Raw genomic sequence first — 17,151 nt, 5'->3', positions numbered from 1 at the left:
GGATGTGAGAGTTGGACCACAAAGAAGCCTGAGCGCCAAAGAAGTGATGCTTTTAAACTGTGGTGTTGGAAAATACTTGAGAGTCCCTTAGACTGCAAAGAGATTGAACCAGTCTATCATAAAGGAAATCAGTCCTGAATATTCATTGGAAGGACTGATGCTGAAGCTGAAGCTCCAATACTTTGACCACCTGATGTGACTCATTGGAAACGACCCTGATGCTGGGAAAGATTGAAGTCAGGAGGAGAAGGGGATGACACAGGATGAGATGGTTGGATGGCATCACCAACTTGATGGACATAAGATTGAGCAAGCTCCAGGAGATGGTGAAGGACAGGGAAGCCTGGCGTGCTGCAGTTCATGGGGTTGCAGAGTCAGACATGACTGAGCAACTGAGTAACAACAACAATATATACATACATATATATAATTTTGTTTATTTTTGGCTGTGCTGGGTCTTCATTGCTGTGAGGACTTTTTCTAGTTGTGGCGAGTGGCAGCTACTCTCTAGTTGCAGTGCGAGCTTCTCATTGTGATGGCTTCTCGCTGCAGAGCACAGGCTATAGGGCACATGGGCTTAAGTAGTTATGGTTCTTGGGCTCTAGCTGTGGCACATGGACTTCGCTGCTCCACAGCATGTGGGATCTTCCTGGATCAGGGATCGAACCTGTATCTCCTGCATTGGTGGCAGATTCTTTACCAGTGAGCCATTCATTCTTATAGCAAGTAATCACCATGTGCACGCTCAGTGCCAGGTACTCTTAGGCACTAGAGTCACATTAGTAAGACAAACACTTCCTGGTCTGGGACTTCCCTGGTGGGCCAGTGGTTAATACTCTGCAATTCTAATGCAGGGTTTTGATCCCTGGTCAGGGAACTAAGATTCCTCATGCCCTGTAGTTGGTCTCAAGAGTTTCCAGTCCAATGGGATTAACAACTATTTCCAGAGTGATAATAAATTAAGCAGAATGATGTAATAGATGACTTGGAGGTTACAGGTAGTTAGGGGTCTTTTCAAGAGATGGCATTTGCATGGGCCTGGAGGAGGAGTGTGCAAGGAAGAGCTGGGGACAAAGCGTTGTGACCCAGTAACGTGACTAGGGTGACAGGAGAGATACTGGGTTTGCCTTTGGTTAGTCATTTCCTCTCTGAATATCACCTTTCTCAACTGTAAATGGAACAGTCAGTGTCTAATTAGGGGGAAAAAACCCACCCTTGGTATTTTAAACAGAATGGATTTAATACAGGGCATTGTTTGTGGAAGTGTTGGGCAGGCCAACTGAATCACTATCTTGAACACCTGAAACTTATTTAATTGTATAGTAACTATACCTCAGTTTAAAAAAACAAAATTGCTTTCTTTTACCCAGAGACCAAGAGCTGTGTATGCTGGTCTTTCCTGCCATCTAACTCCGGGCTTTGAACCACCCAGGTTCACCTTGCCAGCCAGGCTGCCTTGAGGGGACCCTGCCTCATGCTGTGAGCAAAGAGCCCTCCCCAAGTCCAGATCGCAGCGGGCTTGTGCTGTCTTCTTCCCATCCAGGCCTCAGCACGCAGGCTCCTTGTTTGTATGCCTAGAACCTGTCCCCAGCCTCCTCCACAGCAGGTCCCATCCCACCTGTGCCACAGATAGACACAGTCAGCTGTGGGGATGGCAGCTCTGCAGGCTAGAGGGGCCTCAGGCCCCTGAGCTGCTGCTTGGAGGAAATCCTGCTGACACGTATGTGGGCAGGAAAGTGAGCAGACTCCCAAGAGGTGGCTGTGGGGACACCAGAGGGGGAGGACCAGTCAAGCGGGGGCATGCAGCACCCAACACCCACCCATCCCAGAGCCACCTGGCTGCTGGCTCCTGCCCTCCCTTCTCCCACTGGGACTTTGCTGAACCTGTCCTGTCCCTGCCCCTCCGTTTTCATTCAGGTTCGGGGTGGAAAGTAACATGGGTTTTACTTCTAGACCCCAGGCTGCTGTAGGGCAGTTGCTGGGCATGTCCCTAGGTATCACCCTGCAAGGTCCCCACCACAGGACATGGACATGGGGAGGCAGGAACCGGGTATGGATCCTGTTGGCCTCACCTTTCTGTAGCCTCCTGACCCCCCACCCCCAGCCTCTAGTTCCCAATACCTGGTTTCTCACGGAGCTGCTATGGAAGCCAAGCTGGTCATGACCACAGAGGGCCCCCCAGGGGACCTAGAGGAACATGCTTCACCCTGGAGTCCTCGGGCTCCAGGCTCCATGCAGGCAGCTCTCCATCCTGTGTGTCCTAAGTGCTGCTGGCCCTGGCCTGCCTGAGTGCTCTGCCTCCCCCGCTGGACAGAAGCCCGGAGAGGGTTCCTGGGGGAAGAGGGGCAGATGACATGACATGACATTCTCCTCCTGGCCCCCCTGTCCAGCTGCTCCCAGCGAGGGGAGCCTGGTGCTGGAGGCCTGACCGTAACCTCAGTCAGAGGGGCCCGAGCCTGGGAGGAGGCACAGGCGCAGCCAGCAGACCTCTGGATCCTGATGCCACCTGCACCTCTCAGGGCCTCGCTTCCCTGCCAGTGAGGATGCATGAGTCCAGACACCTGCTAAGTCTGCCCTTCTTGCTCCTCCCACTCCCGAGGGCTTCCCACCCCGGGAGCCTGGCTGCCCTGGGAGTGGAGCAGAGGTGAGGGAGGCGAGCTCCCCTGCCCTTCCAGAAGCAGTCCTAGAGCCACACTGGGTCACACCTTTTATTGAAATGTCATGCACTCCGTCTGGAGACCAGCCCTGGCCCAGACGCCACCTGCAGCAGGTCCTGAGTGGGAAAGGCACATGGGTGGCCGCCTGTCTCAACTGGGTGAGACCTACCAAACGGCCCTGGCAGGAGAGCATGTGACCATGGGGCCATCTGCTGGGGGCCTGATAGGTCTCTGAGCTTTCCTGTTCCCTGCTGGCGGCACACAAACTGGCCCACATGACCTGCCTCCTGAGTGAGGGTTCCCCAAGTTTCCTGGGATGGGTGGGGTGGGAGGGCGAGGCTGAGACGTCACACCATCGGGCTAGCACCGGCAGTGTCAGGATTGGGAGTGCTGGTGGAGGGGACTGGGCTTCTGGGGTTGGGTCTGCAGCACACCCACCCAACTGGGGGAGTTGGCCGTTGCTGCTGTCAAGGGCCGTAGTGAGAGCAGCGGCATTTTGTAAGGCAGCCTGAGGCAAGGGGGCCCAGGTTGCACCTGCAGAAACTGGGGATGAGCTGTCCCTGGCCCAGTGCCGCAGGGCCCTGGGGACCCTGTACATCCCTGGTTCAAGTACTAAGTGCTGTGTGTGCCAGCCGGGTAGCCAGAGTCACCCGCTGGGAGAACACAGGTGCAGGCTGGGGCATGGTGGGACCCCTTGTGCCACCCAGCCCTCCGGTCCCTCCACATGCAACTTGCCCTGGGGTCCCCTGTGCCACTGTTGCAGGACACCCTCCCACCGACAGTGCCTCCTGGAACCAGGTCGCCTCGCCCAGAAGGCCGCAAAGGCATCAGCACCAGCTCTTTGAGCTACTGGAGAGTTTTCATGATGGAGTCTGTGCTTGAACATGGGGAGTGTGGATGGGGAGGGGGTGATGCTGGAGAGGGAAATGGCCCAGAGCCTGGGCTGCCCAACAGTCCACCCTCATGCCTACTACCTACTCTGTCTTATGCTGCACCAGGAGGGCACATGTGTGGCCTCGGAGGGGCTTCCCCCAAAGCTCTTTGCAAACACTGCCAGGGGCACAGAGGGAAGGGGAGGGTGTCCTGCAACCTCTAAGGAATTCCTGGAGGCCAGAGGGAGGCTGGGTGCTGGGAGGGATGTGGGGGCCGAGGACAGTGACTCAGGGCTGCCAGGCCTTTGGACACACGTAGATGGAGCTGTCCCCACTGCTGGGTGAGACGTATATAGGTGGGAGCACCCTGGAGAGGACTGCCGAGGTCAGACAGGGAGGGCTCACTGGGGCAAGCAGTCCACCCCAGCCAGTGGCCTGGAGGGGCCGTGTCAGCCCAGGGGTTCACTGTTAACTCACATCTCAGCCCAAGGAACGGGACTCCTGAGCTGCCCTCTGGCCCCACAGGGGAGCAGGCATGAATTCGGCCCTTGTGGGGAGCAGGACACAGGAGGCTGTACTCTGAGCCTCAACCAGCCCCCAAAAGGAAGTCCCCAAAAAGGCAGGCCCCACAGAACAAAGGTGCTGGGGTGCTCCCCAAGCTGTTCCCAGGAAGGCAGTCTGGGAGGGGCCTCAGACTCCTGATGGGCCACGGCTTGCAGGAAGGGAAGGATGCTCTGACGTGTGGCATTTGCACAGAAAATCCCTCCGAACTGCTTCTTCCTCTGGGTGGTGGTCTGTGAAGGACAGCTTCCCCACCCCAGCTCAAGGGTCCTCTTTGAGAAAGCTCACCCACAATGAGGGGCAGGGATCCCCAAGACACTCAGATGCAAAGGGGAGGGCGGGCATGGGGGTGGGGTGGAGGGAGAGGACCACTATCCTGCAGGGTGGGTTGCCAAGGAGACACCAGCCACGCGCGCGTGCATGTGCGTATGTAAAGGAGACACCAGCCGTGTGTGTGTGAGCCTGAGCCTGGACTGGCGCCCAGCCCACTCCTGGCCCTGTTCATCAGGGAGGGCTCCCGTGGTTGCAGCCATCTCCTGCACCAGGCACACAGTCAAGAGTAGGGGCAGCATGGGGGCCACCTCGCTTGGCCCAATGGCCCTGGAAGTTGGCACACATAGTTCCTTATTGCTCCTCATCTGGGGAGCAGACCCCCTGCTGCCCCTCACAGAGCACGGAGCAGCAGGGGGGGACCCGGCATGGCCAGAGGGACGCCCCCATCCACATGTTCTGATCTCGACTGCAGGCCCTCACGCCGTCTGCAGAGCGGCAACAGCTGGGCCCCGCTTCGCCATGGCAGCTGGACCACGGCCCATCCTTGGCCAGCCGCCTTCCAGGGCCACAGACGAGTGTCCTTACAAAAATAACTCTGAGTCTGTCCCCCGTGGGGACCAGGATTCCTGAGAGCACACGGAGGCCAGGGCAAAGCCTGGGGGTCCAATAGGCGGGCTGGAGCCCTGTGGAGCCAGGGCTATGGCTGCAGGCGCTCCAGGTACTGCGGTAGAGGGTTCTCCTTGACGAACTTCTGGATGTACCAGCACGTGACATGGGCTTTCAGGTCCTCCTCCACCACAAAGTCCAGAGCGGCCTGGCAGCCAGGCAGAGAGAAGAGTGGTCAGAGCCCCAGTCCCTCACACTCCAGGCTTTCCCTTGGGTCTGCGATGGAGGCAGAGGTGCCGTCACCACTCCCGTTACAGCTGGCAAACCCGGACAGACTGATAAACTGCCTGAGGGACATGGCAGGGAAGCGAGGGGGCCAGGGTCAGACCGGCCCCAGGAGAACCCTCTTCTCCACTCATTCTTCACCGGATGCCTCCTCCAGGAAGCCACCCCTGTGGGCTGGATCAGGGCACCTGGGGCTCCCTCTGCTCCCAGCAGAGGTCGCCCAGTGTTCACAGGGATCCCAAGGCCAGCAGTAGGAGCGGTCAGCCTGCAGTTGTCGACCCAGTGGGTCTGGAACCGCCTGATCACTCAGTACCCTACACACCTGACCCCCGGTTTCAGCCTGAGACCCTCTGGTGACAGGATTCCAATCTCTTCTCCCATTCTGCGGATGAACTGGGGGCTGCAGGTTAAGCGCCCTCATGCCCAACAGATTCCCACCCCGCTCCTGTTACCCAGGGCTCCTTATTGGTAACAGGATGGCCCCACAGACCAGCACAGAGCTGCTCCTGAAAAGGGGAGAGGGGCAGTGGAGACTGCAGGGCGGGGCCCCGAACAGCTTTTAGGGGACTCACGGCCACCCTCACCCTTGGTGCCAGGCTCGGCCCCCTGCAGAGTTCACTGGGCACCTATCATCCATGCACACTGGGTCCCAGCAGTGAGCTCCCCACATAAAGCAGGCATCCAGGTCCCTGGGGGCCCGGCCTGGGAGGTGGGGCGTAGAGGTGAAAGGGGAAAGGTGGCAGCTGCAGCCCATGGGAGGGCGGGGCCTGGCCACCACTGGGCCTGGTCTCCTCTGAGCGGGGCCGGCCTCCGTGCCCTACCTTGGCCAGATGCTTGGCGATGCCGCGCCCGCGGTAGGCGTCAGGGACCTCTGTGTGCTGTAGGTCCACGATCCGCTTGCCCACATATTCATAGAGCAGGACTGCCCGGTCGTGACATCCTGTGGGGAGGGGGTGGGCGGGTGAGGCCCTGAACCAGCAGGGAGGCCGTGGGGAGGGTCAGGGGTTCGGTGCTGGGCTGCAGTGCTGGGTCTAGAATCACCTCTCCGTGCCTCAGTTCCTCATCCACAAAGCATGGATATAACAGAGCACTCCTCAGGACAGTGTCTGGAGGGTTAGCGTGCTTAGAACAGCGTCCAGAACACACTGAGCCCCATGTGGGCCTTTTCTGCTACCATCAAGCTTAGCATCCCAGGGCTCCCAGTGCCCTCCAAGGCCCAGCTCTCTGCACCCCCACTGGAGCACCTGCCCAGTGTTATGGGAGCCCCAGGCCCAATATTGGATGTAGAGCAGGACTCAGCAAGTTGCCAACTAGACCAGAGCCTGAACAGACCAGAGAGCTGGACCACCCGCTAGACCCTGGGGAAGGTCAGAAGCAGCAGAACAGCATCCGCAGGAAAGTGACCAGGCCCAGGAGGCACAGGCAACTGACCTTCACACCCTCTCAGGCCTGGTGCACCAGTCTGCCCCAGTCCCCTGCTGGAGAAACACTCCAGCCTCTCAGCCAGTGTGTCTGTCCATCCAACCACGTGTTCACCCACCCTTCTGCCCCCTTTACAAAAGTTCACTGAGCCCATCCGTGGCACTTCTCAGGAGCTGGGGACATGGCCACGAACAAGCCAGGCCAAGGTGCTTGGGGTCCTTCTCGCACGTCTCTCGGATGCCAGTCTGAGCCTTTGGCAGGCCCGTGGGCAGAACTTTCAATATCTTCCTGGAATCTGACCACTGTTCACACATCCACCAGCCCCTGCACCCGCCGTGGAAGCAGAGTCAGACCCCGCCCATCCTCAGCTCAGCGGCCTCCCTGCGGCCCCTCAGGTCCACCTGCCTCAGCCAGCTGCTCCCTCTTCCTGGCACCTCCCCCAGAGTCCCCAGGGCTGGGTCCTCACTATTTGAGGTTAGCCCACGTGTCACCCCAGCATTTCAGGCCCTGGATCTGGGGGTCAGGCAAAAGCCTGAGCACCCATGTCCTCTCATACCCCACGTCAGCAAGACCCGTCCACGCTTCCTTCAGCAAGCACCGAGGAACTGGGCTTTCGGCCCCATCTGCTTATACTGCCTGCCCCCAGGCAGCCTGAGGGAGCCCATGACATCTGATCCACCCTCTGCTCCGGACCCTCCCAGGCACCCACCTCACCCAGAATCAAGGCCAAGTTCTCATAATGCCTTCCACAGCCCCACATCACCTGCCTCCATGCCTCTTGATGTCCCCTGTCCTGTGGCCTGGCTCTGTTTCTCCCCTCTCTGCTGCTCCCGGTACACACCAGGCACCCCAGGGCCTTTGCATTTGCCGCCACTTCCACAAGGAGCATTCTTGCCACTGTAGCTCCCTTCTTGGCCTCCTTCTTGGGTAGCCCTCCTGGACACCTGACTCTAAACAACAGCCCTTGGGACTTCCCTGGTGGTCCAGTGGTTAAGACTCTATGCTTCCACTGCAGGGGGCAGGGTTTGATCCCTGGTTGGGGAACTGAGATCCCACATGCCATGCAGTATGGCCAAAAAAACAAAAACAAAAAGCACCGGCATTTTCCCAACACCCCAACCTTACTTCTCACAGGTCTTGTTCTTCAGGACAGTCTATGCTTTATTGTCCACTGACCCTCAGATGGTTGAGCCCCCAGCACTTACAACAATGTGTGGCACACAGTAAGCACTTGAGAAGCACTTGTGGCATGAATCCTAGTTCTTCTACCTCCAAGGTGCAGGACTGCAGGCATGTTGGTAACTCGCCTTGCCTCAGTCTCCTCCTCTGTAAAATGGGCAGAGCAGCCCCTCCACCAACACTGCCAGCAGATAAAATAACTGACTCCAGTGCGAGGGGCATGCCGGGAACCCAAGGACTGAATGCACACAGCTGCTCTTTCCTCCCCAGACCTGGAACGTGCTGGGGACTCACCAGCCTAGCTCTGCCAGGGGATGGGTGGCACACACCTTCGCTAGGAGCCACAGGGCTGCTCCACCTTTCAGCCTCAGTGTCCACCTCTCTCAATGGGCACAGTGAGCTGGCTTCCAGGGCCTGGCTGCAAGTCACCATGGCAGGCCAGTCCCCTCCCCAGCTGAGGCAGCGTGGGGGCCTGGGCACAGAGGAGCCCTCGGCCCACCCCTATACACACCCAGACCATTTTGGGCCTGGATGCACAGCCCGGTCTTGCAGACTGGTGAGAAATTGCCCAGGGATCCTGGTCCACTTTAGAGTCAGCCATCTGAGCAGGAGGCGACAGACGGGGCAAGTTTACAAAGGCAGCTGGGCTCATCCAGTCCTGACCCCAGCCACCTCAAGAGGGTGTCCCTAATGGCTGTACTCATTAGGAAAAGAAAGAAGGAACACCCCAAGGGTCCCCTTTTTCTTCTTTCTCTGAGTGTTGAGGGTCTCCTGAGCACCCACAAGGAAATCAGAGGCCTCTCAGGAGCCTTGAAAAGCCAGGGGGCCTCTTGGAATGAGAGTAGCGGGGGAGCCCTGAGAGTCAAGGCCAGGTGCGCCAGGGTGGGCACCATAACAGAGAAGAGGAAGGAAAAGGTGTTTGAGTTCTGGCCTGGCCTCAGCTTACTCTTCTAAACACAGGGTGGTGATGGCCACGTCATGAGACTGTTGTAACAGACGTGTGTTGGGGCCGGGTTCAAAGACGAACACAGCCAAATGGGATCTGAGAAGGTCCCAGCCAGACCCTCCAAGCGCAGGTGGGAGGAGTCAGCCCAGACAAGACCCTATTCGAGTTCTGCCCCTCCCCCCACTGCCTGACCTCAGGAAGCCTCGCCCTTCCCTCCTCAGACAAGGGCACAGTGGCCCATACGGGCCCATCCAGCTTGGGCACTACCACAAAAGGCCCAGCTGGGAGGGAGGAAAAAGTTATTAACAGAGATGGGTGGGATGCAAGGAATTCAACCCTCCATTTCACAATCAGGCGGAGGGGGCGTGGACTAGTAAGCGGTGGAGCTTGTCTTCGCTCTGGTTTAAAAAGTAATGCCCAATGATTTCCCTGGTGTTCCAGTGCGATCCCAATGCAAGGCTCCCGGTTGGTCAAGGAACTAGATCCCACAGGCCACAACTAAAAAATCAAAAATGCCGCGACTAAGAGTTCGCATGCTGCAACTAAGATCCTGCCAGCAAAAAAAAAGAAAAAGAAAAAATCAGTAATGCCCAGTCCGTGTCCTCCAGTACTGACTACCTGCCGCAGGCGCTGTTCTGAATCTCACACTTACTGGGCATCCAGTTCTTCCCACCAGCCAGGAGTTAATCCCACTGTAGAGGCGAGAAACGGGCGCACAGAGATGAGGCAAGTTGGCCAAGCCCCGAAGCCGCCGGGGTCTGAAGGAGACACCGTCCCTCCCCGTCCCCGCCCCGCCCCGCCCCTGACGGGCCGAAGCCCCTCAGTCCGTCAGCCCCCGGTCGGTCTAGCAGGGTCTTCCAGCCCCCTCTGCGCTAAAAAGCGAAGGTTCTCAGGGGCAGCCAGAAGCCACTCAACACCGGGAATGGGGAAATGGCGGGACACCCGCTCCCCGGGACCTCGGCAGGATCCCGGAAAACAGCCGGGCCAAGCAGGTGCGGGTTCCCCCAGGCCGAGGCGGGACAGGAGCCGCCCGTGCCTGCCTCCGCCGCCCCCGGGCTCGCGCCGCCCCGGGCGCCCGCCCCCACCTGGCCCGCGAGTGCGCCCCCGGCCCCGCGGCGCGCAGACAAAAGGCGGGGGCGGGCGGGCCCGGCGTTACCGTTGAGCCGGACGGTGAACTGGCGGCGCCGACGGTCGTGCTCCACGCGGATGGGGCAGCCCTGCTCCGGCGCGCCCGGCGACGCTGCTGCCGGCGACTGCGCCATGGGCGCTCGGACCCGGGCCAGGGGCGCGCGGCGGGCTCGGTGGGCGGCGCGCGGAGCCGCACTGGGGTCGACCGCAGGCGGCGGCGCGGAAATTGACACTCGGCGGCGGCCGCAGCAACAAAAAGGGGGGAGCAGGAAATCAGCTGTGCGGTCACGTGCGGCGCGCGACCAGTGGGCGCGCAGCCGCTCTGTTTTGATACATTCCGTTCGCCTCTTAAAGGCGCAGCGTCGCGCACAGCTCCGTGCCAGGGCCCTTGGGCCTCTGGCCCCGACCTGCAGGAGACTCTGAGGCACCCCCACGGACCCCGTCTCAAACACACGTTTCGACCTGTAGGGCAGTTCTAACCGTCCCCTCGCAGCCACCACTTACTCAGCGCTTGCTGTGTGCCTGCGCGCAGCAAAGCCCCGGAAGCTGCAGGAAGCGCTCATGAAGCCGGGAAATGGGTGCGCTTGACCCAGGCGCCTGGGGGAGACCTGCGAGGGTCACACACCGCTGGAACCATTGTCCCGAGAAGCCTGGCTTGGGATCTAGTGAAATGCCACCTCTAACTCCAGAAACAAATGCGGGAAGCGCCTTGGAGGTCCCTGGACCCACTCACTGGGAGGGGGGAAACTGAGTCCCAAGAGGGCCAGGGACTTGCTTGAGGACGCACAGGACTCTGGGTGGGTGAGTGGGGAACAGACTACATTTTTGAAAGGGACGGGACAACACCTCCCCCCCACCCCCGCACCAAGTGCTCGGACCCACCGAGTCACGTGACTACAGGTTTTATTAGTTTGCTGGTGAAGGCGTGAGTATGACGTAATTCCCACGTTACCACCGCCCAATGTAAGATGCCCATCATTTGTGTTTCCCCCTCCAGCCATTGCCCTACCCCGTGACTAATTTGCTTTTCCTAAAACTTCATATAAACAATATCATATAGTATGCCCTTTCAGAATTCAGTGTTGTTTTTTTTTTTATAAAACATTTTGTGTGAGATTAATCCACGTTGTTGAGTGTATCTTTTTCATGACCGAGTAGTAGTCCACCGGATGCATATTCCACAATGTACTTATCTGCCTACCGTTGATGGGCGTTTGGGTTGATTTTGGATTTTGACTGTTATGATTACACATGCGGTGAGCATTCCTGAACATGGCACTTTTCAAAGGTGGCTGAGTCTTAGGACCGTGAGTTTTATGAGGACTAGCCAGACCTTTTCCAAAGTGGCTACCTCATTTTACACTCCTGCCAACAATTCTGAGTGTTCCTTTGGTGTCACCAGTCTCTAGTTCTAGCCGTTCTGGTGCACGTGAAGTGGTGGCTCACAGGCATCAGTATACCTTTCCCTGATGACCCGTGATGCTGAACCTTCTTTATCTACTTCTTGGCCCTTTTGGGGCCAAGTGCATTTTTTTGTTTTAAAGAAAAACATGTGTATTGTATCACAGAGTTTGGAAACAAAACAGGGTTGAAGAATGAGTCATCATTTACAAGGAAATAGAAAAGGATCTTGAGATCAGAGAGGGCTTTGACTTGAGCTGAATCAGGGCTGACTGCAATGCTGAAGGAGATGTAACCTTGTATATATCTCAGGCGACTTCTTTGTCTCCAAAGAACTTGAGTGGTGTGTGGAAGCCATACAGGCTTCTGGAAATCCCATCACCCGGCTGTGCCATTTTCCACTCTGGGCCTTTGCATGTGCACTTCCCTTGGAAAGTCCTCGGCGAAGCTCCCCTGCCAGCCCGGGTCCAGGGGAAATTCCAGGCAGGGCCAAGTGCACACCAGGTCCACCGTGAGAGCCCAAGATCCTCCCTGTTTTTGATTCCTTTCTTTCTTCTGTGATTTTAAATGTCTGTTATCTTGTTGGAGTCTTTATGCTATGCTAAGTCACTTCAGTCACATCCGACTCTGTGCGACCCCATAGACGGCAGCCCACCAGGCTCCGCCGTCCCTGGGATTCTCCAGGCAAGAACACTGGAGTGGCTTGCCATTTCCTTCTCCAATGCATGAAAGTGAAAGTGAAGTCACTCAGTCATGTCCGAGTCTTAACGACCCCATGGACTGCAGCCCACCAGGCTCCTCCATCCATGGGAGTTTCCAGGCAAGAGTACTGGAGTGGGGTGCCATGGCCTCCTCATTGCAGAAATCCTTTGTGGAACAAGGCAGTGGATCAATAAAAGAATGAGGCAAGAAATTGGTGTTTACAGAGTTGAAAAGGCTTGTCTATCTTTCGACCTCAAAGCATACTGGTCGTGGAGGAGCGTCTGGGAGGAGTGTCTGGGAGGGGCTACTGAATGAATCTGTGACCCCAGCCCAAAGTTAGAAAGCAGAATTGGGTCCCAGAAGTCTTGGGTGGATGGGCTCCGGGTCCTGAAAGCCCTAACGACCAAGGCTGAGCAGGGCCACGCTGAGACTGGGTTCCAAGTATGTGAACAGCCACTGTGTGTGGGTCACTGTCCTGGGGTACCCAGTGAACAAACAGATCGAACTCCTTGCTCTTCAGGAGGGACATTCTAGGGGAGGGAGACACCAAGCCAAGAAGGAAACAGAGACTAAGGGTTTGGAGCCTCAGTGTGGGGAGGGGTGAGTAGGTACCTTGGGAAGCTTCAGACGGAATTGAGGACCTCAAGCAATTGTGGCTCATTCAGTGAAAGACTTGAAGGAGGTGAGGGAGCCCAGTCCAGGCGGAGAGGACAGCCAGTGCAAAGACCCTGTGGTGGGTTTAAACCCCTGAGGCCACATGGGGTCTTCAGCTTTCATTCTGAGTCAGAAGGGGCTATTGGAGGATTTTAAGCAGATCAAGGATCTTAGGTTTTTGTTTGTTTGTTTCTTAATATTTGAAAATGTCAAACCTGTGTGTAAATAGAATTATAAAATGAAGCCCAGCACACCCATCATGGCTGAAGTTTTTGTTTCTGTGTTTTTTCTTTCTTTTATTAAAAAAAATTAACATAGTGTTTTGTTGTGGTGGTTGTTGTTTAGTCAAGTTGTGTCTGACTCTTTCGACCCCCATGGACTATAGCACTCCAGGCTCCTCTTCCATGTACTCCTCTTGCCAGTATTCCCAGGCAAGAATACTGAAGTGGGTTGCCATTCCCTTCTCCAGGAGATCTTCCCATGTTTCCTGCATTGGCAGGTGGATTCTTTACCGCTGAGCCACCAGGGAAGCCCAAGGTATTGTTTACATACAGTAAAAATGATGCCTTGCAGTATGTAGTGTTTTTTGTTTTAATCATTTATTTATTTTTGGCTGCACTTAGTTTTCATTGCTTTGCGCGGGCTTTCTCTAGTTGCAGCGAGCAGGGGCTACTCTTCACTGAGGTACGCAGGCTTCTCAATGCGGTGACTTCTCTTGTTGCTGAGCCCAGGCTCCAGGCACTTGGGCTTCAGTAGTTGTAGCACAAACCCAGTCCAGTGTTCTTGCCTGGAGAATCCCAGGGACGGCGGAGCCTGGTGGGCTGCCGTCTATGGGGTCGCACAGAGTCGGACACGACTGAAGCGACTTAGCAGCAGCAGCAGTCGTGGCACATGGGCTCCATAGCTGTGGCTTGAGTGCCCTAGAGTGCGCGGTAGTTGTGGCGCATGGGCTTAGTTGCTCCAAGGTATTAGCATATGGTTTTGACAAAAGCGTACTCCCTGCAGCTGCCATCACAACCCATTTATAAAGCAGTTTTATGACCCCCTCAAGCCCCCAGCCCTCCCCTTCCAACTCTCCCCTACTCAACCTGTTTTCTATCCCCAGATAGAACTGCATGGTGATCCTTCCAAAGGGGGCTGCAGGAGGTCTGTTCCATTGTTTCGAGGCTCCTGCCCACCACGTGGGTGTGGACTGTGCAAGGGAAGCAGGAGGCTGAGGACCAGCCTGAGTTGCCAGTTCTCACAGAAACCCAACAAGAATGGTTCCACAGATGAGTTGTAGCAGCTGGCTGTGGGTCCCACCATTGGTTCGTGGCAGAGTCCATTTCAAACCCAACTATTCTCTGCTCCATCCCAAATGTGAATGGCTCTCCATGGGCCCCCAGTGGGCTCTGTGGACACTGGAAGGTGCTCTGAGCCCACTGTAGGGCCGGGGGCCACCAGCACCAGGGAGGCAGCCAAGCTTGACCTCAGAATCCTAGAGGCCAGCCCCAGCGGCTTCAGGTGCCTGGGGGCCCCGCTGCATGCAGTGCAGGTGGCGGGAGGGTTCGGCGCCCACACCACCCTGCATCCTGGGCTCCAGTGACAAGAGGGGACTGAGGCTGCATGGCGAGTCGGAGAAGAAACACATTTAGAATTTGCACTGGTGGATCCAGAGCCTCGCTCTTAAGGGGTCAGAATAATGTCATCAAGTGTCTGATGTCCTGTGGCAGCTCTGCTGTGGACCTCAGGGGCCCTCCACCCCCTCCCTCTGGCAGCCCCAGGCCTGTGTGGAAGGTGCGGGTGGTGAAGTTGGATGCCCGTGCTGACCCTCAGGCCCACATCCTCCCCAGGGAGTCCCACCGTGCTTCTCTGGCCCGGCACCACCACCCAGGGATGGCTCCTCTCCCATTCTTCCTGCCTGAGTGGACGCACGAGGGGGCTGATTTACAGTCTTCAGAATAAGCAGGGAAACATCCAGGAAACCGAGCCCCTCGCAACCCACCAGGTCCTGCCGGGTGGCCCTGATTCTACACCCAGAACTTGGCAAACAAGGCACTGAACCTGTTGGCATGAGTTCTTTACACAGGAAGAGTGTTCTCTTTCAACACAGATGGGCTCATGTTCACGGTTTTGTACTCGTTCTACCAATTTAATAAAATACTATGAGCAAGTTCCTTAGGAAACCACAGAATCATTCTTTTTTTATGCTTTGAGTTTTTTTTTCCCCGTCTTTAATTTTATTTATTTATTTATTTTGGCTGCGCAGTGTCTTCGATGCTTCGAGGGGGCTACTCTCTAGCTACTGGGCGCGGGCTTCTCATTGCAGTGCCTTCTCTTGTTGTGGAGCACAGCTGGCTCTGCAGCGGGGGGCCTTCAGCTCCTGGTCTCCAGAGCACAGACTTCATAGTTGTGGCGCCCGTGCTTAGTTGCACAGAGACATGTGGGATCTTCTCGGACAGGGATCAGACGCGTGTTCCCTGCATTGTGGATTCCCACCCACTGGACCACCAGGGAAGTCCCACAGAATCATTCTTTAAGGATATTCCTATGGTTAAGTTTTGATTATGTAATATTTGATGTTTCCAAAAGTAAAATAAGCCCCAGGGCCCACTCCACCTCCTTCTCCCACTTTCCCGGTCCTTTCCCATCTCCCAGAGGAAAACATTCTCACTTTGTGGATTTTCCTGGTTTTCCATACATAAACCCACTAAATGCAAATGTATATTCTTTCTTCCCCTTGCCATTTAACCCCAAAGTGAAGCCTGTCACTGAGCCACGGGGACCCAGTGACAGTCAGTGCCCGGTGCACGGTAGGTGGACACCATGACAACATTAGCAGATGACGAGGCCCTGGCAGTGCCCCCGCCCTCCCCACCCCCACAACCCCGGGCTCCTGAGTCATCTCTAAATACAGCCTCTGTCGCGGCTGAGACTTCCTTAAGGAGACAATGACCCTCTGACGCCCCGCGCTGGGCCGTCGCAGTGGGTGCCAAGGCTCTCACTGCACTGAGTGCCCCTGGGCAGGGTCTCAGTTCCTCTCCCTCCTGCCTGAGGAGCCGGGGTCCCTCGGGGGAGGACACTAGGCTGCCTGAGCTTCTCCTGGGTGGGAGGTGGCAGAGCCAGGACTCAAACAGGGTGAGGCTGAGTCCAAAGCTGAACTTGCAGGTGAAGGAAGAACCGAGACCACTCAAGGCCCTGAGGTCCTCTGTGGAAGATGGGGGTGGAGAGTGCAGTGGGCACAGGGAGGTGGGCCAGGTGCCAGGTAGGAGGGGGCAGTGTGGATTGAGGCGGAGTGGGGTGTCCTGTCCTGCCCCCTCCATCTGACGGGTCATGTAGGAAACCTGTCCCAGATCTGATTTTCCAGTAGGAGCTGGAAACAAAAATAAAGTGAGGTCTCCTGTGGCTTAAATGATGGCAAGTGATTAAATACACAGTTACACGTAGCTGCTGCTACTCTTACTGGGGAGAGAGACAGAGGATCTAGCAGATAAAGTCCATCAGCATGTTCATTGCAGGATTCTAGACATTTTTCTGGAGATATAAATTTTTCAAAAATAAAAAATTGCGGGAGGACTTCCCTGGTGGTCCAGCCATTAAGACTGTGTGCTTCTGAGGCAGAGGTGTGGGTTTGACCTTCATCAGGGGGCGCAGACCCCACATGCTGTGTGGCAAAAAAAAATGCAAAAAAAAAACGTGGGGCAGAAGAGATAAAATCAAATAGAATATGGGAATATTGGTCAGATCCTGGTTTGAAAAAAATCAGCTGTAAAAGGCACGTGGGGCTAATGGGGTATTTGAATTTGGCCTGAGTGTCAGCTGCCTGTGGAATGATGGCTTTTGTCCCAGATGGGATAATTGTCTTGTGCTTGCGAGGAGAAGGTTTCTGTTCTCTGGGGACACATGCTGATGGGTAGGAGAAGAAGGTTATGCCAGTGACCCTCAGGAAACAGTGGGATCCTACGGAGTCACCTTTTAGGTCCTGTGCCTTGGACTCAACCACCTTGGGGTACATCGTCTTGTTCCTGCTCCTTGGTCTCTGAGCAGCCTCCCATTGACAGATCGACCGCCTTTGTCTGTCCATTTGCAAGTCCACGGGCATTTGGGGCCTTTCCAGGATTTAGTTGAATAAAGCTGCTCTTAGTACTTGCACACAGGTTTCTCATGTGTGTCAATGTAGGTTTTCACATGTCTTGGGAGTAGAATAGCTGGGTCGTAGGCAGGTATAGGTTTGATTTTATAGGAGACTGCCAACCTGTTTGTAGCAGATGTAAGCTTTTATATACAGGATAGGTAAGCAACTAGGCTCTACTGTAGAGCACAGGGAACTATATTCAATATTCTATGATATGGGACTGCTCTGAGGGGCCGTTGGTTAAGAATTTGCCTTGCTATGCAGGGGACTTGGGTTTGATCCCTGGTCAGAGAACTAAGATCCCACATGCCACAGAGCAACTAAGCCCGTGAGCAGCGACTAGAGAATCCA

General features: G+C 56.1%; 1 protein-coding gene across 2 annotated transcripts; it reads right to left on the bottom strand.

The window, feature by feature from the left end:
- Positions 1-425: 425 nt before the first annotated feature.
- NATD1 (N-acetyltransferase domain containing 1) lies at positions 426-10,390 on the bottom strand. 2 transcript variants are annotated; one of them, XM_055576277.1, is made up of 3 exons: positions 9,958-10,390; positions 6,076-6,194; positions 426-2,331 (listed from the first exon to the last, which is right to left on the bottom strand). In XM_055576277.1, exons 1-3 carry the CDS (start codon positions 10,061-10,063, stop codon positions 2,203-2,205), a joined length of 354 nt encoding a protein of 117 aa, XP_055432252.1. In that variant the 5' UTR covers positions 10,064-10,390; the 3' UTR covers positions 426-2,202. The 2 variants fall into 2 exon arrangements, with proteins under 2 accessions (XP_055432252.1, XP_055432253.1); XM_055576278.1 differs by lacking the exon at positions 426-2,331 and adding an exon at positions 2,501-5,177 and having other exon boundaries at positions 9,958-10,339.
- Between the last annotated feature and the right edge of the window lie 6,761 nt (positions 10,391-17,151).

The sequence above is a fragment of the Bubalus kerabau genome, chromosome 4 (genome assembly GCF_029407905.1).
Source record: "Bubalus kerabau isolate K-KA32 ecotype Philippines breed swamp buffalo chromosome 4, PCC_UOA_SB_1v2, whole genome shotgun sequence".
NCBI classification, from domain to species: domain Eukaryota; kingdom Metazoa; phylum Chordata; class Mammalia; order Artiodactyla; family Bovidae; genus Bubalus; species Bubalus kerabau.
Note: the sequence above shows the minus strand (reverse complement) of the source record. Positions and strands in the feature narration are given on the sequence as shown.

What these genes read in the sequence shown, in the direction of transcription:
- NATD1 (XM_055576277.1), bottom strand. Translation starts at nt 10,063, where the DNA reads ATGGCGCAGTCGCCGGCAGCAGCGTCGCCGGGCGCGCCGGAGCAGGGC. An exon ending in GTTCACCGTCCGGCTCAACG is followed by an intron (nt 6,195 to 9,957) that starts GTAACGCCGGGC and finishes CCCTCCCCACAG; the next exon opens with GATGTCACGACCGGGCAGTC. An exon ending in TCGCCAAGCATCTGGCCAAG is followed by an intron (nt 2,332 to 6,075) that starts GTAGGGCACGGA and finishes CTCTTCCCCCAG; the next exon opens with GAACCCTCTCCGGGCTTCTG.